The 27,087-nt window shown below is 39.4% G+C and overlaps 1 protein-coding gene across 1 annotated transcript; it reads right to left on the bottom strand.

Annotated features, from left to right (window-relative positions):
- Positions 1-380: 380 nt before the first annotated feature.
- Positions 381-26,680, bottom strand: dyrk2 (dual-specificity tyrosine-(Y)-phosphorylation regulated kinase 2). Its single transcript, XM_067582338.1, has 7 exons — positions 26,484-26,680; positions 17,198-17,301; positions 12,489-12,831; positions 11,855-12,018; positions 9,885-10,274; positions 9,678-9,768; positions 381-9,267 (listed from the first exon to the last, which is right to left on the bottom strand). Exons 1-7 carry the CDS (start codon positions 26,521-26,523, stop codon positions 8,624-8,626), a joined length of 1,776 nt encoding a protein of 591 aa, XP_067438439.1. The 5' UTR covers positions 26,524-26,680; the 3' UTR covers positions 381-8,623.
- Between the last annotated feature and the right edge of the window lie 407 nt (positions 26,681-27,087).

Here is a 27,087-nt window from a genome sequence, read left to right as displayed (position 1 = left end):
GTAATGTTAGCTAGCAAGCCATACACTAAGGTCTTTATTTCGCTCAGGTTTCCATATTTTGGCAGTTTTTATACCCTGGTCTTGACAGAAACTGTATTTCATATAGCTGTATTTATTATAAACTGTTGGAATGACAAACTTGAACTACAGTAATGCCTGTTTGCTAGTAAGCTAACGTAACATTTTTTAGATAACTTAGTAATGTCAAAAGCTACCAAGCTAACATAAGAGGTAGAAACTTAGATAAATATCTATCTAAAAATGAATTGAAAATAAAAAATACAAATATATAAAACTGAGTATAAGGCAATTCAAATTGAATCTTAATAATGTCAAACCATAATTTATTTAACACACAGACTCACTGAAAGAACAATACGTACAATGATCAATAAAACTGTTTTATTAATAATAATAATAATTTTTCCACCACAATAAAATGTAACAAAGGCTCACTAGAAAAGTGTCGACTTCTGTGTTCTGTACAGTAGATACAGTACGTTGTAAAACTGGCCGCGGCGTGGCACAGCAGCGCATTCAAACTCAAAAAAAATTATTATTCAAACATTTTTTCCACATTATGTACAGATAAAATCCACATTAAAACCCAGCTGGCAAACATCACAGAAATTCAGCGCAGCTTCACGCTAACAGCGGCTAACCTCCATCTGCAGAGACCTTTCGATAGAAGCTAAATGGCTAAATGAGCTAGCTGGCTAACTCGCTTGCAACGAGCCAACAGGCTAGCTAGACTACAGCTGCTTTCACACATGAGAAGAAAAACAAAATATTTTATTTTGTGAATGCTACCAAGAGGTCAGATAAACCAGACTTCATGTTTTCATGTGACTGCAGCCTTTTAACAATAATTTTTTTATTAAAAAACAAAAAAAAAACAAAAACACCATTAATATTCTATTCCCTCCTCATTGTTTGAAAGGCGGCCGCTGCTTCTTGTCTGATTGCCTCTATTCACTTGCTTTACACTTTACGTCTTACTTTCTATCTTCCTGTCCATCTGTTTGAGCAGCTAGCTATGCACTAGCTTTGTAAAGGAATGCACTTTGGTAGAATCAACCAAATGCCCTGGGTGTTAGTCACAACAATGACAACAGTAATAATCATAATAATGATAACTGAGCAGTCTGAGGTACCAACATGAAAAAAAACAACGCTTTAAAACCACATTAATGCTAATGCTAGCACAACTGTACAGCACAGCTAGCAGGTAAAAACTTGCTATGTGCTACTAGCGGTCAGTTAGCAGTAGGCTAGTGTTAGCTTCACTGTAGAGAAAACAAACATCAGTGCAGCAGCTAGCGGTCGGACGCTAGCGGTCGATTGGCTAGTGTTAGCTTAGCCCTGTCGTCAGCAGGCGTCGCCCGTCTTACCCGAGGCGGCGAGCGACGACAGTTGGCTGATATGTGTCTGTACATTGTGCAGCCATGTTTTACGACCCCTCCTCGGCCCAACGCACACACACAAACACTTGTAGATGTCAGTGCTAATCAGTTTAAAGCTACAATCTGTGGTTGGTGCGTTGGCCTGCTCTGCTGGCTCTGTAAACATTATAGAAGACCATTTCTGCCAGGAAAGAATAAACAAGTAGATGAAATGTTAAAGAATATAACAATAAAAAATACTCGCAGTTAATCAAAATTATGGGGTATGAAGTAAAAAACATGATTTTTTTGAAGTCCAAAATTTGAGATATGACAAAATTATGAGATATTAAGTAAAAACCATGATTTTTAAGTCCAGAATATGAGCTACTAAGTCAAAATTATGATAGTAATGTAAAAAACATAAATCTTTTAAAGTCCAAAATATGAGATAGATATGATATTAAGTCAAAAACTAAGTCAAAATTACAACTGATGTCAAAATAAAAATTTTGAGACATTTGGTGAAATTTCTGACTTGTTTTTATTTAACTTGATCCTTTTAGTATATATGTTTTTGTCTCCTCTTAGCTTATTTCAGTCTTCATAACATTGTTACTTGTTTTTTTAGTAGTTTTATTTGTATTGTCCTGTCTGCAAGTTTTTATGACATTGCTGACCTCAATGGGATTTATCCATCAAGTGTAAATAAAATAAAAAACAAAACAAATCCAAAAAAAAAACTAACATAAAATCTCGGTTTGGATTTAAAACAAAACTTTCATACTGACTTACAGTCAATTTTGATTCACTGTGAGTATTTTTATTTTTCCCAACTTCCTTCATTTTTTTCTTTTTCTGGCAGACAAGGGCTTCCACAAAGCACTGTCATTTAGCATTTTTTATTTATTAACGGTGCATTCAAAACAACTGGGATAGTTGAGTATCCAACCTTCTGCTAAGAAAGGTTCAATAGAGAGCCAAACATAGTTATACTGGCCTCTATTTCACGATGTATCCATGGTCACATGTCTGTTCATTTTCCATCAACAGAAACTTAGTGTTGGCACTGTCTTAACCAATGTTAAGATAAATATTACTTTTTTCATGCTTCTAATGTCTTTTATCATTAATATTACTGCAATTTTCAAACTCTTTCTCTGCTTCGAATTTCTTAACGGTTTTGTTTTTTTAGTTTTAGGTTCAAATTCATGTTGTTTTGTTTTTTTTTTGTTTTTTAAACAGAACCAGTGTTAGTACAATTTTTACACAACTTTGTGTCAATTGAAATCCAGTATTCTACATGGCGCTGGTGTAAATATATACTTTTATAGTGTCATTGTTAACCATCCACAATCTAATGCATTTGATTGGTGGCACCTTCTGGGGGCAATGCTGCCGGAGAGACTCAGTTCAGGGCAAAAACAAAATCATTTATGCACTAACTGCACTCTATTACTCTTGGTCTCCATGTTCCCACTTCTATCAGGGGTTGGAAGTTAGAGGTCAGAGGTCAAAAGGGGTTCACATGGTGTCTTTGGGCATTGCTGAAACAAACCGGGAGCCAATCAGCACGCAGACTTTGGCCGCCAAACTCACTCGACACAAGTCTCTATGACATCATAGTGAGTTGCACCTAAGGATACTAAGATTTCCTAAAAAAACAAGTTTTCTGTCTAACGTAGTGATTGTTGCCATGGCGTCGCCACTGTAAATGTGTGTGCATCAGTGTGTGTGTGTGTGTGTGTGTGTGTGCGTGCGCGTGTTGGGTGGACGTGGCATGGCAATGAGATACTGAAGGCACAAAGTTACGACTCTCAGCACTCCGTCTCACTAAAAAACATAAAAAAATAAAAAACACAATCAACCAACCGACCAATCAAATCTTTAGAAAACAAAAACATCAGAGAGGACCCCCCTCCCCCCCTCCCCCACACACACACACACATCTTCCTCCTCCTCCTCCTCCTCCTCCTCCGTCAGTCACTTCCTGTTTCCTGTCTAGGTCCAGGAGAGGGCGGGGCTTACCCTGAGATGGGCGGAGCAGGTAGTGTCTGTGTGTTTTACATTTTCAGTTCCTTCTGTGCATTACGTCGTCGTCGTTGTCGTCCACCTCCTGTGTGCTACATTACATCACAGTTGCCAGGCCGACGGCACACACGACCATGGTCATCCTCCTCCTATTCCTAGTCCTCTTCATCCTCGTCCAGGTGTGACTCGACTTTTAGTGGGTGGAGCCAAACTGCAGAGTGTGTTCAGATACAGTTGTGTGTGTACATACGAGTGTTTGGGTGAGGGAACAAGCTTTAAAAAAAAAAAAAAAAAAACAACAACAACAAAGAAAACTTCTCATAACATTGCACATACAAACTGCTACATACAACTTACACACACACACACACACACACACGCACACACACACATTCAAGTATACGGTATAAACTGCACATCATAGTAAATATGTAGATTAGATTAATAAATATTAATTAAAGTGTAGTAAATAAATAAGAAGCATCTTCTACACCCCCCACCCACACATCACATTAGATTGATAGATGATTTTTTACCAATACTGACCTCTGATCAATATCTATCACTGGTCAGTCAATACTCCACTGCTCGTCTATACATCATTTTAACTGGTTATTTTTATGTTTTGGCTCTATTTTACTTGTTTATTTTTTTTTTATTTCATACTATTTCAATCTGTATCTCAGTTGTGTTACTTTGAACACTTTATACAAGAATCAAGCTTGTTTGATAGTTTGGGACCAGTCACACCAGTAAGTAGCCGTGATATCTTCATAAAATGTTGAGATTACAGACGATTTTTATCTTTGAAAACACGCACACACATTGGAGGTGCGAGGAAAATTCAATGCAAGTCCATCAGAATTAAAAAATGTCACATAACTCTTCTCCAGTAAAGTCTACATTTTGAAGGGTCCGCTGGATTATGCTTGTTCAAAAAGATAAGGAACGCTTTTAAGACATTTTAGGGAATATATCAGACAGTATTACTGTCTAAGTATTACTCGAACTGGTGGTGATGGATATGCAATAAAAAAATAATAAAAATTGAGAGATACAAGAGATTTCAGTATACTATGTTTTGAAAAATTAGTTTAAAAGAAAGCAGAATTTGTTTCTTTGTATTGAAAAATTAAGATTCAGTCTTTATGTGAATTGATGTGATGTTCTTCAGAAAAAAAAATGTACTTTTTTTTGTAATTTTTTTATTTAACTGAAATTGTTTCTTTTGTTCTTTTGTCTTTTATAACTGGAACCGGAATCTAGCCTGGTCTTTTGTTACCGAAATGCTCCACATTTTAATAGATTGTTGGTTCGAATTTGCTCTTTTGCAACCTACAAATTGCTCCATAAATTAAGATTACAATATTATATCATGATATTAATACAGTACCAGTCAAAACCTTCCCAATCCCTTGAATGAGAAAGCGTGTCCAAACTTTTGACTGGTACTGGATACAGTAACCACGGAGATTAATGTATTTTTGAAATACCTGACAAATCAGGGTTCTTCATCATAACATTGATGTGGAAAACCAACATTTCCATACATCAGTTCTGCTCATTGACTTGTATTATTGTTCATAAGGTCTTAATACACAGAGATATTAAGGGGACAGACCATGATATAAACGGTATCGCAGGGTATCTGAAGATGAATTCATATTGTCTAAAGGTATATTTAGTTATATCGTCCACGTTTTTGTGAAGCACACGCAATTACAGAAATACTCACGAAATTTTTTAGCTGGGGATATCAGCTTTCAGGAAGCATTATTGTGTACATATGATGTTGAAAATCTAATTAATGTAGATAGTTTACTGCAATTTAAGTACATGTAAACACTATATTAGATGAATGAACACATTTAAGCTCATATTCACTCTTGTGGGCAATTTATCATAGCCTGCATATCTTTGGACTGTGGGAGTAAAGCCATGTAGCCACCACAACATTCTGCTAATCAGCCCAAGAAACATTTACTGTAACTAGGGAAGCAACTAATGATTATTTTGATTATCGATTAATTGTTCGGTCTATGAAAGGTCAGTAAATACTGAAAAACGTCCATTAAAATATCCCCACAGACCAAGTTAAGGTCTTCAAATGTCTTGTTTCGTCAGTCCAGTCTTAACAGTCCAAAACTCAAAGATTTTGAGTTTACTATCATGTTAACAAAGATTGTACATTTGAGAAGCTGGAAGCAGCAAATGTTTGGTATTTTTGTTTAAAAAAATAATAAGAAAAGACTAAAATGAGCGATCAAAATCGTTGCAGCTCTAGATTTAACTGGTACCACAACTGATAGCAACCTATGTGGCAGGTTTGTACACATGCTGGTGTGACTGGACCCTTTTTTATTAATATTAATTTTTTTCATGTTTTAGTGGCGACATTTAGTGACTATTTAAACTCTCTTTCTGTGAGCTAAGTCTTCATGAGGCGTTCAAACCCAGAAGGACATATTTCTACATATTGCTGATCCCTCCAGACTATCCCCGCAGTAACACAGAGTTACAGTTTGTAGTCCTGAAATGTGACTGACGACACACTTCTCTGTACTGGTTACCTTCAGGCTATCGCTGCTTCATCTTACAAAAAAAAGTTTATCAGCTGTCATATACAAATGTCTTTTATTATTCCAGACACAGACTTCTTCTATCCTGTAGACTGTTTTAATCGAGGATGTAACGCTGCTCTCAGAGAGTTACTGTGTTTTCCAAACAGCCAGAAGGAAGACACATTCAGTTCTCTATGCTATGTTGCCTGTTCCTCCCAATTTAACTGTCATCTGAACAAATACTGCTCTATGCTATGACATTAAAAGGACATATTTGCTGTCATGTGGTGGCTTAAACCCTTTTTTTCTAAAGCCTGGAATTTTTACTAGCACAGTAAAAATGAATTTGACATAAAAATTATAATTTTTTTTGTTCCTCACAATATAGATTAATTGATAAAATGAATTATTTAAAATGGCTATTCCTAAAATACAGTCTGTAAAATGCTACTAAAATTCAGATTTCAGGAAGCAAGACTTGAGTTAGGGCATCACAGCTTTCTGATCTTATCTTTTCATGATGACTGGCCAAATATAAATTTTACATGTACCCTATTTTCTCTAATAGTGGTCGGGGCATTTATTTACCTCAACTGCAGGTAGTACCAGGATTTTATCGGAAGCAGGCTTATATTAGAAAGAGGCCTTTATTTCTAATTTCCTCTGTTTAACAAGTATATTTGCTCATATTTTAGTGCAAAGCCTTCTTGTTTTCTGATCTGCTTCCATTTGCTGTTAAAATTTTGTTATTGCATTATGGTAATATGGTAATCTACTTAAGTTCTAGTGCTTGAGTTCAACCCGGAACGTTTTAGCAGAGAACCATTTAGCTGCAGCATGCAGGTAGCATACTCATGGATATATGCTCGTATTAAAATATGCGCTGTTATCTCCCTATTTAAAAGGATATTACGTCTCCTCCTTCCCATTCTCCTCTCTGTGACTGTCAGCTTTGAGTGAAAATAGCAGGTATATTGTTGAATTTATTAAATTAAGTGGTGGAATATAGCCTACATTGGAGCACTCTGCAAATACTCATAGAGCTTGAGTTACATCAAGGTAACTACTATTTAACTGGTATACACATTATATAACAGGCAACACCCTTGCCATTATTGGAGACCCAGCTATTAATTGAATACCGGCCACTATTAGAGAAAATATGGTATATCTGTAACCTGATTTTGCTTTTATTTAATGCTCTAATCTTCTGTTTGCTGTCTCAGGTGATACAGCAGCCACATTGTTTTTTCTCTTTTCAAACAGAAAATACTTTCTAAAATTCACATTTCTTTTTTTTTTAATATCAGAGCCCTTTGATTTGAACGTTATTTATAACTTGTCCATAAAACTGCCTTCAGTCCACCTTCCTCTCTTTTCACAGCTCCTTCAGCTGCCATTTTGTGTCCTTAATAATTACATCTGTTTAATTAAATAGGGAACAAAATGGTGCTATTTATCTCGACCCAAACATACTACTCTTCTTGTTTTTATTTCTTTCTTTGCCTCTATTTTGTCTGCTTACCTTCTGAAAACACTTAAAAACTCTAAATCTGAGAAGTTACATGAAATCATTCTGTCTGTGCTTTGTAAGGCCGGGCAGTGGAGAGCTAACAGGCTATGGCTAAAAAAAAGGCTAAGGCTAGCCACCAGACTGCCAAAAAAAAGGCAAATAGTGAGCCAGCTATAGCTAGCTGACTGATTCAAAGTTTGCTAGGCTAACTGCTAGCCAGTTAAAAGGTAAACGACAGCTACGCACAAACAGATAGCTGTCTAACAACTAACCAGTGCTAATTAGCCAGTTAACAGTTAGCCAAAGCTCAGGCACAGAGCTAACAGGTAGTTGGTTCGGTTAGGGTAGCTGGATTTGATTTCTTTTTTGAATATGGGGTCATTTAAGTAAAAAAATAATGACAAATGACCACCAACATTCCCCAAACTGACACATAACACAAAAATTAGTTGTTTCATAGTGATACATAACAAAGACTATCAAGCTAGTCTTTGCTCTAATCAGAAAATCATGACTTTAGAATTATAAAGATATATCTGACTTATTTGTCAGTTAGCAGGGTCTACTGTTGTCTCCCAGATATAACCTTGTAATACTAAGTCATAAACAGTTTTTGGTATTTAATCAATTAATTGACTTTTAGCTAAGTTATATAAATTATGTGTTAAAAACATAAAAAAGCCTTGTTCCCTCCATCAGCACCATGTATTTCTGATTAAGATGTGTTTGGAGCTACAGAGTGTTGTGGTGTGTTTTGATTGTCTGAGCAGCTGAACAGTCTGTTTAAATGTTAATGTGGTCACTTCTCGCTGCTCACATTATAAACCAACTGCTGTCGTTTTCAGACAGGACTGAGAATTTGAGGAGTCTGAATGCACCACAATTTATCGTCATCGGTTTTCCTTCAGCTCACTTACATGAACACATCCCAGCCTGGCCCTTCTGCTCATTTTACCACCCCAATGCCAAGTTTCCATGACCGCATTTGTCCTGAACGCACCCCAACGCTGTGAAAACCAGCTTTAAAAAAACCAAATGCTCTTCAAAACTGGGCAAACCAGTTTTATTCAGGTCCAGCTGGTTGCCCACGGTTGCTTGTCTCGTTTCCCACCACAGCAAGCGGGGTGCGTTCACTCTCAGCTGACCAACTTTGGCAGAACCGTCCTAGGTTGGATGTTTCCGTTGGCGTCGGTGATTGCTGCCAAGTTAGTCCTGGTTTTGGAGGAGGAGGATGTTGTGGTTGTGGAGGTTGTCGCGAGTTTGGAGATGGAGGTGATGGCGCCGTCGGTGGTTCCCCTTTTGGACGAGGAGGTCTTCTCCCCCGTGGTGGTTCCTGCCGGCGGTTTGGGGAGTCGCCTCCTCAGCCACGGGTGGCGCAGCGCCTGACTGGGCGTCATCCTGAGCGCCGGGTCCCACTCCAGACACTGTTTGAGGAAGTCCAGGAACAGTGGGTCATCACAGCCCTTCAGTGCTGCACTCCAGTCCTTGCTGCCCGGCGGGCCGCGTACCTTCCCCCGACGCGAGCGCCCGCCATTCAGCACAGTGGTGCCGTCGGGCAGTGTCGTAACAGTGCAGTACCGCGGGTAGCCTTTGGATGACACAAAGTTCTTTGCTCGCTTGGAGGCGTCAAGGAGCTTCTGACTGGGCATGCCCAGTAGCTCGATGATGCAGGCCAGCTGATCTGCTTCATCTTCACCCGGCAACAGCGGGTAACCGGTCAGCAGCTCAGCCAGGATGCAACCCAGAGACCACATGTCGATAGGCATCCCATACCTGGAGCCTGGAGGACAGAGCAGAGGCCAACCAGTCAACATCCAGGAAAAAAATAATCTAATTATTTTCTTTATCAATTAATCTATCCATTATTATTTTGATTCACTATAAAAAAAATGTGAAAACAAGAAAATACATAATTTATAGTAAATATCAAAACAAATTCCAAAACTGATGATTAATTAACTGATTAATTTTCTGTCATTCCACTCGTTGAATTGGAGACCTGTATTGTCTAATGTAACTTTGACAAAAAATCTAAAGTTGTCTAAATGTTTAATGTGATTAATTATCATCTGCTGCAAGTATTAAGTCTCTACAAGTTGATTTTTATGGCTGAAATGAGCTGAAACCTGTGACTAACACCAAACCAAACTGCTGCTTTCAGTTTTCCTTCATGTTCCTTCATTTTCTTACCTAGAATGACCTCTGGCGCTCTGTAGAACCTGGACTGGATGTAGGTATAAACTCTCTGATGTTCGTAACAGCTAGAACCAAAATCTATGACCTGGAGACAAACAGACGGAGAGAAAACAAGAAGTTTCATACATGAAATAACGCGCCTCTAGCAGCTTTTAGTGGCTTTTTTAGAAGATGTTTCTGCAGACTGAGGTGTTGTTTCACCTTGATTCCGCTGCGTCCCTGCTGCTTGAGTAAAATGTTCTCGGGCTTGAGGTCGCAGTGGATGATGCGGTTCTTGTGCAGCGAGTCCAGACACTGCAGGATGGAGTGGGCGAACTTCCTGACCAGCGGGAGGCTGAAGCCCTGGAACTTGTTCTTCTTGATGAGCTCGTACAGGTTCATACTGAGCAGCTCGAAGGTCATGCAGATGTGGTTTCGGAAGGTGAAGTTCTCCAGCATGTGGATGACGTTCATGCTCGAGTCTTTGTCCTGTTTCCTCAGGTGCTCCAGGATGCGGATCTCCTCCGCCGCCTGCCGGTGGAACCGCTTCTCGTTGCGGACCATCTTCAGAGCCACGTGGCTCTGAGACTTGTGGTCGAAGGCCTTCACCACCTGCAGGGAGAGGAATAAACAATGCTCTGATTTAGGGATGGGCATTTGATGGAATTCGATGAAAATCGATCATCGGGAAAATTAATGATCAATTATCGATTTATCTTTTTTTTTTATATGCATTAAAAATGCCTATGGCAGAAAATATTAAAGAAAGCATGTTTTTCCTCAATGAAATCTTTATTCCAAGAAGAAATTATAGACCAACACCAGTCCTCTTATACAAGACAGTTAAACTGTTAAACAGAAAACAAAACACTAGCTCCTCCGTGCTAACACTGAGGTGATGGTAGGTTGAGAGGAGGAGGAGGATTCATTAACCAGTGTCAGGTGTACGTTGTTCAAGTGGTACATCACTGAGGTCATTGTTGTGTTGTGGGTATACACGGCATTGCAATGTTTACAATGAGCTTCATTGTTTTTTTAGCTCAAAATGGTCCCACACCAAACTTCACCTTGCTCTCTTCATGTTTACTTTAGTCTGATTTCTACGGCAGCCCGCCGGCAACTGAGTATTCATTTTCCCTCTTCAATTTAAATTGCGCCCCCAGCTGGTTGCAGCACGTAGTGAAATTCATTGCAACTTCAAGACACATACATACATAACATACTTTAATATGAACGTTAAATCGATTTAAGTCCACGTGATCTAAAAAATTCTTAATGATCAATTATCGATTATCGATTAATCATGCTCATCCCTACTCTGATTAGTCTTTCATCTATTAGACACAGAGGATACTCACTATGATGAGCTGATAGAGGAGAAAACAACAAGTGGTGGTTCACAGTTTGTGATGTGGAGTCAAAAAACAAAAGAGTGTGACAGAGAACTTTTAGTGTTTGTATGGATAAACGTTATATATTACGCTACTGTATTGGTCCATATTTTATGGAGTCATCTCATATTCAAGGGCGTGACAATTACATGTTCATAAGATGAGAGATTCTTTTTTTAATGGAGGGTACCTACAGAGAGTGTTGCATTATGGGTTGTTAGTAGTCTTATTGTTGCTAGGCAAGTGAGTTTCTTTAAGTCTCTTTACATTGTTTTTCAGTCAGTCAGCGTTTAGTTTGTCCGGTTTAACCTGCAGGAGTTTCAGATGGCTCATGTAAAAAATGCTTTTTTTTTTGTGAAGGTGACCTGACATCCATGTTAAGATCATGAGGTGATGTTGGAAATGTAAAAAGATTGTGAAACTGAAAGTATAACTTGTTTTAAAGGTTTTCATAAAAGCAGTATTAGTGGTGGTGGTCCTGGAAGAGTTAAAAATCAAGCTAGAAACCGAGGTGTTATCCTAGATTCAGAACTAAACTTCAGTAGTCACATTAAAATCAATAACAAGATCAGCCTTCTACCATCTTAAGAATGTCACAAGGATCAGATACTTGATGTCAAAGCAACAGAAAGAGAAACTTGCAGATGCTTTCATTCCTAGCAGGCTGGACAAGACAGCGATCAGACACATTCAACTCATCCAGGATGCTGCTGGGTCGAAATTCGCTATATAAATAAACTTGCCTTGCCTAGTCACAGTTAGCAGCAGTAGTAGTTTAGTAGTTTATTAAAACAGTCGTACCTGTCCAAAGCTGCCCTTGCCGATGACCTTCAGGACTTCGTAGCGGTAGGCGATGTGGTCATGTGGGACGTGGATGTAGGATCCCTGATCATCGTCATAGCCACCGTTGTTGGCTCCGCCCATGACTCCTGACCTCTTCTTAGCATTTGGACCAACAAAATACACTGGAGAAAGGGGAAAGAATAAGATTAATCAAATATCCGTTGTTTACAATACCGTCAATAGAGGCTAACAATCTGTTTTATTTTATCTTGGGTCATTTTAACGGGTGTGGTGATTATGGATTGTACCCCAACAACTACAGATAATTCTAGGGCTGCAACTAATGATAATTTTCATTTTTGTTTAATTTGTTTTTGTCTTAATTAATCAATTTGGTCTATAAAATATAAATGTCCCATATGTCCCCGGGGTAACATCAAATGTCTTGTCTTGTCTGACCAACAGTCCAAAATTCAAAAATATTCTACCTACTACCATAGAAAACAAGAGTAAAGCATTAAATCCTCAAAATTAAGGCGTTAGAATGAGGGAACATTGAGATCCTTGTCTGTTGATCAACTTATCGATGAATTAATTAATTCTTTCAGCTCTAAATTATTGGTTTGTCATTATCAATATTAAACCCACTTACCCTCAGGGTAGCTGAAAACCTCATGGTGTTCGAACGACGACATTTTGGCCATGAACTGCTTCATGGACTGCTCCGGCGTCAGCGCGGTAGGCTTTGGCTTGCTGTCCGCGGACTTGTTAGAGGCAGCGCTGCCCTGGCGGCAGTGATGGGGGCCATCTGAGGCCGAGGTCTGGCGGTCCGGCAGGGGCAGGCCTGGCCGGGTGGAGCTGAGTGGTGCCAGGCCGTTGGGCTGGGAGGTCAGGACCGGACGCTTGTTGGTGTTCTCCTCATACAGCTGGGTGACGTGGACCTGCGACTGCGACGATAGCTGGACAGCGTCCGACATGGTGGCTTTAGAGCCTCCCTGAAGAAAAACACACAAAGATGTCAGATGAGAGAAAGCCCGGGCATCATCTGGAAGCAACAGATTACATTCACTACAGTTACTGCACTTGTACAGTTTTGGATATTTTTCAGTAATTTATTATTTGTTATATCTTTTAAGTATAATATGAATTTAGATTTCACTTGAAGGACCATCCGGGTGGTTTTGTCAAGTTCAACTTCATCTCTTCAACTTCAATTAACAGTTGCTTTCAGTGCTTAGAAGTCGACCAACATTTCAGTTGTTTTTAAGGCTCAAACCGCTGATTGCTAACCAGGGGTACTTTTGCAGTTGAAAGGGGGTACGTGGAAATATTGTGGAGTAGCTCTACTACTATGAAAAACATGAAAATATGATTAGATTTTAGGCTGTAACACCTGCCCACCACATGTTGCAAACGAGAGCGCATGAAAACGAGTTAGCAAGCAAGCAGAAAAGTCTGTTAGCTAAAACGAATGGATAAATGGTTGGAATAGCTCAAATGAATGCATGAAAGGTTGTAATAACTTTTGGTAATTGATAAATAATTGAAATAGTTATCTAAAACTAATGGATAAATTAAAATGTTGCTGAAATGTCTGACTTCTATCACTCAAAGTGGTAGTGATACAAATGCAATATCCAGTTTAAAACAATGACGGGGGGTGTTGATGACGTGATAGTTGAGTTCAGACCAGCTGTTTCAGACAAAGGTTTGGAACCACACTGACTGACATTTCAGTTGCTTTCATCTCTTACGCTTCAGCTGACATTTTAGAAATTATAATGGACCATTTTCACCATTTTCAGACTTATTATAGACAAAGAAAAGGGGCGAGGGACACCTATAAACTGACATGTGAGTAGGAGACAAAAGACGACGAAGCTCGCCTGACTGAAGTGCAGCTATTTAATAAATTCACCATACTAAGTGACTAACTAAAGATGTTTATCTTTTAGTAAGCAGTTCAACAGCTGATTCTCAAAGCAGATGTCAGAGCGTCCTTGAATGCATCAACAGGAGAGACTTTTCTCCACCATATGGATCCTGGAAGATATCAGGGGTAAAAATGTGGATAATTCATGCTCATAAATTAATGTTCGTACTGTCTGACTGTGACTGATGGACAAATAAACAGACACACTCTCTCTCTCTCATTCTGTCTCTTTGTCTCTCGCTCTGTGAGTCACTCCCTGTTGCTGTGGTGACCAGCACACCTGGGTCCTTTCAGATAACAGAGGTGCGTTTGGTTTCGGTGTGTACACACACACACACACACACACACACAGCTCAGTTCAAAGACCTAATGATAATAATGTGAGTTAGTGCTGGCCAATGAATTGATATCACGATTGAGACTAGATAACGTCTTAGATTTTGGATATTGTAATATGGTGATATGGTAGAAGTGTCTTTTCCTGGTTTTAAAGGCTGCGTTACAGTCAAGTGATGTAACCGTCTGAACTCACCAGACTGTTTAGCTGTTCTATTATTCACCTTTACCCACTTAGTCATTATATCCACATTACTCATGATCATTTATCAAAAATCTCATTGTGTAGGTATTTTGTGAGGGAACTGTGGTGTAAAAATAAGGAAGTGAATCAAGAGATGAAATCGAAACAATAACACACCCACACACACACACGCTAGCATGAGTATGTGTTGTCAGTAGTTTCAGTGACATCTGAGAGCAAAATGTTTGGCTCTGTTGACTCCTCCCTCACCTGGCAACACCTTGAGAAACAAACATTTGTACTTCTATACTTGTGAGGACCATCACTGACATAATGCAGTCCCCAACCTCAGACTGAACCCAAATCCATCTCTTAACCCTAAAACCACGTTGGAACCGTCAATCAGTCCTTTTGAAGGTCTGTCCTGAATTCTTTCAAAAAAATGTCCTCAATCCCAAGATCTAAATGTCCAATTGGTCCTCACAAAGACACACATACAAGTACACACACACACACACACAAATAAATCAACTCTGTGTTTTTGTCTTGCTATGTGCAAAAATCATTATACTGTCAATTATTTTGGAGATTAACTGTTTGGTCAGTTTGGTCAAATCATGAAAAAACCCACCACCATTCCCAGCACAGATGTCTTGTCTGTTTTTCAAAAATCCAAAGATATTCAGCAAATCTTCACATTTAATCTTCATATCACATGCTTATTAACATCAATTATTTATCAAAACACGCATATCATTTTTCTGTCTATCACCTTATCAATTAACAGACTAATTGTCCCAGCTCTAATAGTTACACCCCCTCGCCCCCACACTGGACTGTGTAGTTGCAGCCTGAACTATGACTATGAGTACAACTATCATTATTAATAGTTTACAACACCACTGCTGCAGCTACTCATGTTTATATTACAGATATTCTGGGGTTTCCTCCTTAAATTGGTTATTGGATATCATAAAATCTCATCTGGCCTAGACAATAAACCGTAGCCTCACTTGATAAATATGCATCTAATGTTTTTCTCTGGAAGTTAATATTACAAGACACAAAAGCATCTACTATAATATGCTACTGCAAACCTTGCTAATGCTAACAGTAGAAGTGATATAATAAAAAGCAACGATACCACTCCGAGGATGGTGTCGGTTCCTTTATACCATTAGTCCTGTGTGTGTGTGTGTGTGTGTGTGTGTGTGTGTGTGTGTGTGTCCTTCACACCAGCCTATAAACCAATCAGCTGTTTAAAGCATCCCGGAGCAGCGGGCTATTATTAGCCACGTGGCTACAGCTGACCGTTCCAGAGAACTGCTGCTCAGGCTCATTGCTTCACAGAGCTAACAGCCGGCTAACACGCTAACAGCAGCTCGCTGCTCAAACTATGGTTTACTTCAGTCAGAGTGGTTATGATACAGTGTCGGGTTGACATTTTATATCCAAACACATGACGATTAGTCAAACTGATACACCAACAGTTTGAAACGTAGAGTCTGATGCCTCCAGAAATGGTTGAATGAATTAAATTAAATGGTTAGCATCAACAGCAAGCACAGCAAGTGATCAGAGGAATCAAGCAAACACAATTTTCCTATTAGTGTAAATAAAACTCTCAGCTGCACAAAGGAAGCACATGTAAGTCAGGGACTGATTTAGTTTACTGATGTTTGTCAGCTGATGCTCGATTTTCCAACTGAGAGCCCACAAAATAAACACGCAGGCACAAAAGACACAAACACATATTTATGTTTACACATAAAACAATTCAGTTTTGATATTGATACAATATTTAATTGAGTTTGAGTTTATCAAGTAAATGTTTTCTTTATTCTCATTTTCTTTAAGCTCAGTCTCTCAGTGAACTAATTATGTGAAAATGGCAAAGAAGAGACTCACTACATTGTATTTCAGCAGACATGTAAGTTTAAAATGCAAGTTATGGGTAATTATGAAATATCAAGACTTTCATTTGAATGTTTAAAATACTGTGTGTTAACGAGAAGCAGTTTTCTTCCCGTGCTGTAGATGTGATGCAGTGATTGAACGAGCCGGTCAGACATCAGTGCCAATTCAGTATCTGAGTTTGTCATTTTACTTTGGAGAATATAAACACATTTTTTTTCCATTTAACAAAATTTGAGAAACTACTCAAAGCATCAGTGTTAAATAAAGAACTTTGCCTGAAGTCTAAAGTTACAAAAGTTATCCATATTAGATCAGGAACTACTTGACAATGAACTTTGGATACTTGACAGTTTTTCATACTGTGGACACTTGTCAGTCAAAGCAGGAAAATAACAAGAATAATATAACTGAGCAACTGAACACAACACTGACACATCATCAGCTTTACAGTTGATATGTTGAACTTGTTAGCAAACAGTTGCTTATTTCCACATCCAGCAGTCACGGAGCAACATTATCATTCATGTGGAGTCGTGTTTCTGTCCATCTGGTGAATGTAAGTCCAATATTCACTCACTTTTAGCTCTGTTTTTGCTCTCTACCAACTCCTGAGGGAAATATCTGGCTCTTTAGCTGCTAAATGCTCCACTATGTTCACCAGCTAGTCTACAGCTAACTGTGTCTGTGGCTTTTTACAGCTTTTTCTCTGAAAACAGCTGCCTGCCGCGGCCCAAAACGACGCTATGAGAGCGCTGAGAGTGAACCAAAACAGTAAAGTTGCAGCCGGACAGATAAACAATGAGCTGAAACTCACTATAAAGCTCCGTAAAGCCGAGAGGAGCTGCAGAGTCACTGATAGGTTCGTTGCTACGAGTTACGCACAACACATGTGACACACAGTCTGTGATGAAACGTGATGAATTGATGATCTCAGCATGTGGTAAATAAATGACAGTAAAGTCTAATAATACGTGTGAGTGTGTGTTTGTACCGTCAGGGGGTTGTGGTTGATGTTGCGAAGCGGCGGCAGGGCGATGGGTGACGTTGTCTGAGAGCCGCTGTGACCAGGAGAGTAGACCGGCTCGCCCACTTTGCCTGAGAGACAAAAAACAAAAGAGATTTTGTTGAATTCTTATTCAAACAAGAAGATCAATATCAGTTGAACCGATGCAGAAACAGAAACGTAAACAGAGGATGTCGTAGTTTTAGCAGCAGTTAGCGTCGGAGCTACTTGTTGTGACTGAACGCAGCATCTCTGAAGTCCTGTCCTCGCAGTGAGGTTGCCAGGTTTGAACTCTACACTTAGTAGTGATGTTATACCGCGAGCAGAGTATAGACCTTTCAAAGTACAAGATGTATCGATGCCTCTCTTTAACATACCGAATATCACATGACACGACCGCCGCCAAAACAGCTTCTTATGTAAGTCACGTATTCGGAACATGTCTGTGAATCTCTCCAATAACATAAAGGTGGGTCCTTCCACACTGGTGGAGGAGATGTTTACACTGACAGGAAGCTAGAAAGCCGATCGGTTTTAGATTCAGTATGTTTAGAAATGAACAGACAGAGAGAGAGACATATAAACACATACGGATAGGAGCGGCCTTTTTATGACGAATTATCAGTCAACTCGCATTTTGTGAGTCGAATCATTGCCTTTTTTTAGCTCGACACAGAGTAATGCAGGATAACAACATTACAGGCTGTAAACTTTAACAGTCTTGTCTCAAAATTACCTATAAATACATAATTGTGAGGGAAACTGAGGACAGTGTGAGTCAGAGCAGGCCCACTCTCAGCTCCGGTGTTGAAGTCGACAAAAACAAAGTGATTCCCAACTGAAGGTTCAGTCTGAGTCGGTCGTACACATCAGGAGCAAATTTAGGAAAAAACAAACAAAAAAAACAACTTTGAAATACATTTTGTATAATTTCCTGTTTCCTTGTTAGCAGTGGTGCTACAACATTAGAGCCATAAGTTTTCAACGATATAAACCAATCAACTAATCTATTAATCTAGAAAGTAATCTAGCTGCAGCCCTACCAAGTGTACAGTAACTATGTGGAACTGAGTAGACGTCTTCATGTCTTGTTTTGTCCATCAGTTGTAAATCATTAAATCATCACATTTGAAAAGCTGAAACCAGCCAATGTTTGGCATTTTTGCATAAAAATGGATTAAAACTATTATTCAGTTATCAAAATAACTGACTAATCATTGCAGCTCTAGTTGGCTCAGTCTCTGTTTGAGTAGACGGATGGAAACATACTGAGCGGTTGTTAAGTTGGTCACTGTATGAACCGTGACCTGATGTCTGGAGGAACATCTGACCTGAACAGTCTTAAACAGCCTTGGACCGGGCTGACCGGGGCTGCGGTGACCTGGAGTCCGTCTGCAGGCTGCGCAGGTCCTGCAGGTTGACTCGGTATAAGGAGGATGAAGGTTTTAATATAGTCTGATAATCCCCAATACACCACCTACCTCTCTCTACCTCGCTCACCTCTTGTCTCTCTCTCTCTCTCTGCAGTTTCACCTCCTTTAATGGCAACATAACAACAGCAGTAACACAAGACAGGTCAAAGGTCAGAGGTCACAGGAGACCACTATCTTAATACTGAGAGTTAAAAAGTGTTGACTGGCTTTGCTGTTTCTGTGGTTTCCTGTATTTCCCAGTAAAACAGCAGAATGAAACGGGGCAACATCCAGAAAACCAAACTTGTCACGACACTTTGAGTCCACTGATGCTGCCTTATTTTATTCTGAGCTCATCTCGTTTTCAGGACAAATACTTCACCACATTAGGGGTCATTGGTGGATCAGAGAGCTGTGAGTGAAAATCCAAGAAGCTAAGAAGCAGCAGACTAGAACTACAACATAGTCGACAGAAAATTAATCTGTTAACTCAACATTAAGTATTTGATAATCAATTCATCGCTTTGGGTTAATTTTTTTTTAAGAAAAAAAGAAACAAATTCTCTGATTCCAGCTTCTCAAATGTGAATATTTTCTGGTTAAAGTCTTTTATGACAGTAAATTGAATATATTTGGGTTGTCGACTGTCAGTCGGGACAAAGAAAAGACAACTGAGGTTGCAGCTTGAGTTGTGGGTAGAGCTCTTACTAACGATTATTTTCATTATTGATTAATGATGTTGAAACATGTGGATGAAGTCCAGGATGCAACTTCAAATGTTTCGTTTTGGTCCACAACAGTCCAGAGCCCGAAGATATTTTGTTTCCTGTCATAGAGGACTAAAGAAACCAGAAAAATATTCACTCATTCAGTCATATGTGAGAAGCTGGAATCAGAGAATTTGCACTTCTTTCTTTAAAAAAAATGACTACAAACGATTAATCGATTATTAAAATAGTTGTTAGTTGACAACTAATCGGTTAATTGGCTAATCGTTGCAGCTCTAGCTGTGGGAAACTGATCAACTAATCAATTAATCAAGAAAATAACTGTCAGACTGGTTAGTTGCAGTCTTGCAGTGATGACCTAAAGGTTAGAGAAGCAAGCTTGTGACCTGTCACCAGTTCAATCCCTGGACTGGAAAATAAGCACCCTCCCTCATTACCACCACTGAGGTGCCCTTGAGCAAGGCCCTTAACCCCCCCCCCCCCAACTGCTCCAGTGGACTGTGGTGGTTATACTGGGCAGCTTCCAGGAGTGAATGTGTGTAACTGCATGAATGATAATCAGGGCGTTCCTGCGAAGAGAGAGAGAGAGGCTTCCTCTCAGTGAAATAAATAAAGGTCATGCATCCGTCTCTTTCTAAAGACGCATACGTCATCTTTACTATCAGTGTGAAAGTAGCTTCTCCGGGGTCTGTCAATGTGAAACTGAATGAGATGTTTTCTTTTTTTTCTCGACTGACAGCAGGAACGCAGCTCCAGTGATTTCAACACACATACGATCGCACAGAACACGCTGTTGTTGTCCTTATCTGATCGGTTCAACCGTCGACGACTGATCTGCTGTATGTGGGTGAGGGAGCAGCATGAGAGCTCGTAAAGACAATAAAAACCTTTGTCTTGATCATAGTCCGTGCTTGTAGGTAGAGCTGACACAACTAGTCCATTAGAAAATTATTTTGATAACAGCTTAATTGCTAAGTCATACCTTCTTAATTGTCTTTTCTTTGTCATACATAGTAGTGAACTGAATATCTTTGGCTTTTAGACTGTTGGTCAGACATAATAAGCAACCTAAAGATCTTGGTTTCAGGAAACTGTGATGCCATTCTTCACTATTTTCTGACATTTAATAGACCGAGCAATTAATTGATTAATTGACAAAATCTATGTAAATCTGTGTAATAACAATAATGTTGTGAATAATTGTTAGCTACTTCGTTAAACTGCTAAAGTGCACAAAATATTCTTCTTCTGGTATTTCTGGCTGCTTCCTAACAGCATCAGAAACATACTTTCTTTGCTTATAGTTGATGCACATCAGCATGTCTACATCTGCCGTTACTTTACAGTTACTACAGTTGGATATGAGCTAAACTAAATGTTTTGGGGATCACTGACACATTTTTTTCTGATATTGCGGCTGCTGGAAATATGTGAACGTGATGCGACGACGTCTGCGACTGGCCGGTCATCCACCGGAGGAATAAACCGATATAAAACCAGCGCATGCAGACGGAGACTTTGTTGCTGCTGTCCAGCTCTCGGCGGCTTCCTGTGTTCGTGCAGCGATGTGCAGGTTCAAGCGGACAGATGGTCTCTGCTGCTGCTCTCTGCCTCTAATCTGAACACTCGCTGTAATCCTGCTAATGAGGACGACTCGGAGACACAAACCACATTTAACAACTGTACAGATCCACGCTGCCAACACGCTGTAAAACTAGTACGTGACAAAAAAACTACCGCTACAGTACTCGCAAACAATACCGCGCCTGACGTGCATCGTTACTGTAATCAGCTGCCGACACAGCACAAACACAATGCAGCCTATGATGCATCTTCACTGCAATCCTGCTAACGAGTAGAGGCTCAAACCAATAATCTATATCACAATACATTCTGATGCTGTCTGTTGCAATTTTATCAATTCACAGGCACTTCTTCTTCCTCTCCTGCAGATTAGAGCTGAAACGATTGATCATTTTTACTTATTTCAGTATATTATAGTGTAGCACACCAAATATACCCAACAAAACAAAACCTCCAGTTAAACTAGAGCTCCACCAATAAATCATGGCTGATATTATCATAAAATATCGGCTTATTACAAACATATTGATCATTGGTCAGTGTATGTGTTGGAAGATATACAAGAGTAGATATGTAGTGTAGTCAATAGCAGCACTGAATGATTTACTTTTAATTGGCAGATTTGAAGGAAAAATAATTACCAGTAGGGCTGCAATTAACCATTACTTTCATCATCGATTAATTTGTTTATTTGTTGTTATTGTTAACATTGTTTTTCTCCATAAACTGATTAGTTGTTTGGTCCATAAAATGTTAGTGAAAGGTGAAAAATGGAAATCACCGTTTCCCAAAGCCCAAGGTGACGTCCTTAAATGTTGTTTTGTTCCGACCGACAGTTGAAAACTCAAAGATATTCAGTTTACTGTCATAGAGACTAAAGAAACCAAAAAATAGTCATATTTAAGAAGCTGGAATCAAAGAATTTGGGTATTTTTTCTTGAAAAAGTGACTCAAAACAATTATTCGATTATCAAAATACTTCTTTCTGTCCATCGACTAATCATTGCAGCTCTTATTACCAGCCAATATCACATGATTGTATTGTTAATATGGCCTCATTAGGCTCTAATTTACATCATCTATGGAGTTTCCTGCCGGCCTCTCAGCCCTTCAGCAGCTCTACAGTGTGTAACCATAATGTGCTTTAACTCTACAGTACATACTGATAATGTACCAGGGATCTATATCTGAGAGAACATACAGTATTCCATGCTGCGAGCCTGATGGATGCATACTAACAGAGTGGAACAGCAGCGTGCTGAATGTGAACTCGACACCGCGCTGAAAATGCCAGAGCGCCGGCGAGCACGCTCGGCATGCTGCTCGACAGGACGAGTGGGAAAATCTGCAGCAACGTGACCGCACACATGCAGCGCTGGGACGCCCAGCAGGGTCACAAACTAACAGAGGTGCTGAGGAAACAAAAAACAAAAAAAAAAAACTGGAAATTACAGATGCAAAGACAAAAGGCTCCCTTTTTTTTTTTTTTACTTTTCTACCTGCTGACATTTTTACTTTTGTCCCTCATGGGTCACTGTAGGTGACTTTATTTGGATCCCAGTTGCATACTCTACTAATTCTAGCAACATTTTTGCACTGTAGTGAGTTCACGCTGTAAAAACAACTACACTGAGTATGATTAGAAGGTCAATATCAGTTCATTTTAAAGGCCTCAGTATGGTTCAAACAAAGTGTCGGTCAAATCGTCTAACAGTGTCTGAAATGCCCTTTTCGATGGCAGATTTGCAGAAGTTGCATCCGATAATTTTTGTAATTTTCCCCAAACAGGAAATCCAACAACCATGTTACAAAGTGCTGCACAAAAGGCAGCAAATCGACAACTTATAAAATCATTATTTATTATAAAACACACAAAACAAATCCTAGTAATGTTAGATAAAACAAAAAAAACAGTAAGCAGGGTTTGAATTTGACCCGAGCGCAGCATCATGAATGCCTTTGAAGAAACCGTCCATAAAAAGTGCACCATCTACGTTTTACTGCGTCAGGACTACAAAGACAACCAAAACATCATTTAAACTAGTTCCTTTGAAGCACACTGAAAAAAAAAAATCACTGTAATTTGTGGCGAATGTTGTAGTGGACACAGATATAGAGAGGCCGCTCACAGCTGGACAAAAGTCAAAAATTGTTGGACGGCGGTCAAATGCTTCTGGAGACAAAAAAAAACATCCACTTATAAATCATCAGTGGAAAAACATTATTAATGTATGAAAGTTTAGAAATCGGCTGTATTGTTCCAAAGTCACAGTTTCATTGACTATATATATTACACGCACACATATAACGTACACTTTCTGCTTTATAGTATGAAACTGGGATCCAAAACGGAGCACGACTGAAAAAGCAGCCTGTAGCAGCACAAACTGTCAACACACAGCCTGCAGGGAAAAAAAACACTGCTCTACAAAGACAAATCAGTGATGAACTGGTTATAAAACCGCCAGTATGATGAATGCATACAGTAAAATAAGAGGGATTAAAGATAGAGATGGCAGACAGTGATTTGCGCAGGATCCCTGCACACTGCTATTACAAAACAAACTTCAATATGACAAACAGGATATCATCAGCCCCTAAAAACTACTATAAAAATGACGAGCCGATGACGAGCATTAATGTTGACATAATCGGCTAATTGCCTGTGTTTACATTAACGTGACTATATTTATGTCTACACACTGACGCTGCCGTGCAAACACTGGGCTTGTAACCACAAAGCTACCTGTTTACATTAAGATAATCAGCATCCAGACTCCACTAACGCTGATACTGAAGCCGGCTAACGGTAGAATGGAAGTAGCCATACTGCTAATTGAAGGCCTGTAATAGCAGCCTGTGTTTAAAGTGATATTCAAAGGTCTTGCAGGGGGGCTTGTAGTGACCATGTGGCTACTTAACGATGTAGAGTAAAACCTATCATTTTCAGCCGGAGGAAATGTGATACACTAGACTGAACAGCTAAGAATGTTTACAACAATATTCAATGAATCCGTAATATTTGGTCTTGAATACTTTCTGTGATCACACCTTGTTGTAATTAAATGATCCACCAGATTATGTATGTTATTACAGCTACTTCAGCCCAACCAATATGAAAGTTAAAACATCTGTCAACTCATATTTACAGCTGCAACAACTAGTCGATTAATCAATGGCCAGCAAATTAATCTAATTGTTTCATCCATTTTTTGAGCAAAAATGCCAAACATTTGCTGGTTCTAGCCAGATGCGCCATTTTTCTCTGTTTTTTAAACTGAGTATCAGACAAAACAAGACATTTGAAGGCATCATTTTATAGGCTAAAATGATTAATCAAGAAGATAATTGGCAGATGAATTGCTAATGGAAGCAATCGTTAGCTGTAGCCCTGCTCATATTCACTGTTTTAAGAATAAACAGGATCTCCCAAAGTGTTTTATAATGTCGGTGGACATCGCCTGAAACAAAGACCACCCCTGCTGAGATAACTGAAAATAAAAACAGGCTTATAAAACAAAACTGACCTTAAAGTGAACATAGCGACTAGATCTGCGGTGCTATCTCACACAGCTAACCCTACGGAGCCCAGATAGAGGCCACGGAGAAAAACAATAGCTAATTTGTGCTCTCAGTTTAACTGAATTCCCCCGCAAGTAAGTCTCACGTCCGGCGTACACCCTCACTATGGACCGCTTGGATTTAAGTACGTTTATTTTTATCTTGGACTACAGTGTGTAGATATACTTTAAGCACAACACTGTGTTATCCTTGAGATCCCGTATAATATCCCGTAGAATACATTTATAAACATACTGTACGGGATAATGGACCTTTTTGCCGAAAACACTTTCATGCTCCTGCGGACGTTATCCAGTTCATAAAAACTCAGCTTCACGGTTGTTGACATAAATATGTTTACATTATATTTTATATTCTCTTAATACATCCATGGTTGTGGAGCGCTTCCCGGCTGCCTTGGATCCAGCTTGGATCAGTAAGTGACGTTACAGGGGAAATGTCGTCTTTGTTCTTCAAACTTCTGGCTGACTGAATGCGTTCGGTTCCCTTTAAAAGAGGGGAAGATGCAAAATAGATAAATCGAGAGCGCAAAGTAGTTATTTTTTTCTGCATTCCCCCCTCTGGTCTACGGTAAGAATCACGATTTTTTTCTTCCGCAACCGAAGGTGCCTGAAATACTTCCTCCAAGCATGAATTACTAAACCGAGAGCACAAACTTGTTTGTTTTTCTCCATAGCCCCACCCGGGCTCCGTAAGAATCACCTAACATTGTCTATGGGGAAAAATGAGTGCCATTTTTACTTCCGTAACCAAATGTGCCAGAAATATCTCCTCCGAGCACAAATTAGTCATTTCTTTCTCCATTGCCCATCCTGCTCTCCTTAAGAATCACATAACATTCCACAAAACAGGAAAAATGAATGCGATTTTTACTTCAGTAACTAAAAGGTACCCAAAATATCTCCTCCCAATTCACAACTTTACAGTTTAATTACATGGCAACTCTCTGTAACTAAAGAAACTTCACTTTTACATTAATATTTACATTTGAATTTATAGATATCATTATAGAATTCTATGAACAGGAATTAGCCTATTAAACTTCCAGAGAATAAAATAATGTCCTCTAATGGTATTTACAGTGACATTAGCCGTTTATAAAGCTATAACACAATCACTCTCAACAGTTTCAGGTTAACACAAATCTACAGCAACCACTTTAACATTCAAGTTTCAGTTTGAAGAGCCCATTTTGTGTTTCTTAAGCTAGTTAAATGAGAAAAAATGTCTCATTGTTGTCTATTTTAGTGCTGACAGCAAGAAAAAAAGACATTATACAGACGTTAAAATACCAAAGTGGAACCAACTGACCTCTGACTGAACTGAACCGAAGCTTTATTTCTGTCTGCCGAGTTGAAGGCCGAAAATTACCCAGCAACCGAAAAAAACACACAAAACACCACCGAATACCATATCTAGCTAACGCCACACACACACACACCGGATACACCGAGAAATACGTTAAAGACGCCAAACACAGTAACAGAGATGCTTTAAAAGGCTTTACAAACAGTCAAAATCAGAAATAATCAGGCAGTAAACAAGAGCAGGGGAAACCTGTTTCTTTACTGCTGCTGTCACATCTCATCTGCTGGTTAGCTAGCTAAAAATAAACCTGACAGACAAGAGAAAGAAGACGTCTGAAGCTGCTTTCACGTTTATTCCTTTTTACCGGTTTAGTTTCTACCGTAAAGATAACGTCGCAGCTTCCCTTCTGTCTCCATTTTTATGAGATTACAGTTAATTTAATGAGCACTAAAGGGCGAGTCAGGGTCTGTTTCTATCCTGCCAGATAGCTAGCAGAGCCCTGCAGCCCTTCCCTCAGTGTTTTCCTTCGTTTCTGACTCATTATACTCTCATTTACGCCGGATTAAAGGGAGGTTAGCGGAAGCGGACAGTCAGCGGTGTGTCTCCGCTTGACTGGCCGGGCTCAGGCGCCCTTTGGCCGGCTACAGAGGCTGTGCTCACCCGTCGGGAGGACCGAGGCTCCGGGCTTCTTGGTTAACATGGCGGCCGCTCCTCTCCTCTGGACACAGATAGACAGGACGCCTCCTCTTCCTCCATGTGCAGCTCCTCCTCTTCCTCCTCCTACTCCTCCTCTTCCTCCTCCTCCTCTTTCTAATCCCCTGTAAAAAGATAGAGGGGCTTATTGGAGTCAGGTTAGGATTTACTTATTGAACAGGGTCACAGACTTATAACGTACGGAGCCATTAAAGACAAGATAATTTGCCATAAATTCATGTGTGTGAACCACTTAACCCTTAATTAATGACTTGTCATAATTTATAACTGCAGGCCTGATGACTAATCAGTGACTATCAGGTAATTATTCACTATTTACAGCATCAGCAGCTAGAAGACAACAAAGGTAAAATAGCACATTGAATGTTTCAGTGGGATAAAGTAAAACATCTGTAATAATACCACTTTCATATTACCACAAACTGTTATAAAAAAGTTTTTTGAACAGGCTGTAAAATGCTGAGACTGCATTCACACTGCACAGGCTTTGCGTTTTGTACCTGAACAAGCAAGTAGACCTTCATAAATCATCATCATAAATGATTAGCAA

Source organism: Thunnus thynnus, chromosome 23, assembly GCF_963924715.1.
Source record: "Thunnus thynnus chromosome 23, fThuThy2.1, whole genome shotgun sequence".
In the NCBI taxonomy this organism is placed as follows: domain Eukaryota; kingdom Metazoa; phylum Chordata; class Actinopteri; order Scombriformes; family Scombridae; genus Thunnus; species Thunnus thynnus.
The sequence above is the reverse complement of the archived record's forward strand: the minus strand, read 5'-3'. Positions and strand labels throughout refer to the sequence as shown.

Bases quoted from the DNA above. Each gene is read 5' to 3' on its own strand.
- dyrk2 (XM_067582338.1), bottom strand. From the start codon at position 26,523: ATGTTAACCAAGAAGCCCGGAGCCTCGGTCCTCCCGACGG. The intron at 10,275-11,854 runs GTACGACTGTTT...CTCTCCCTGCAG, and splicing joins GCAAGGGCAGCTTTGGACAG to GTGGTGAAGGCCTTCGACCA. The intron at 9,769-9,884 runs GTGAAACAACAC...GTTTGTCTCCAG, and splicing joins AGGGACGCAGCGGAATCAAG to GTCATAGATTTTGGTTCTAG.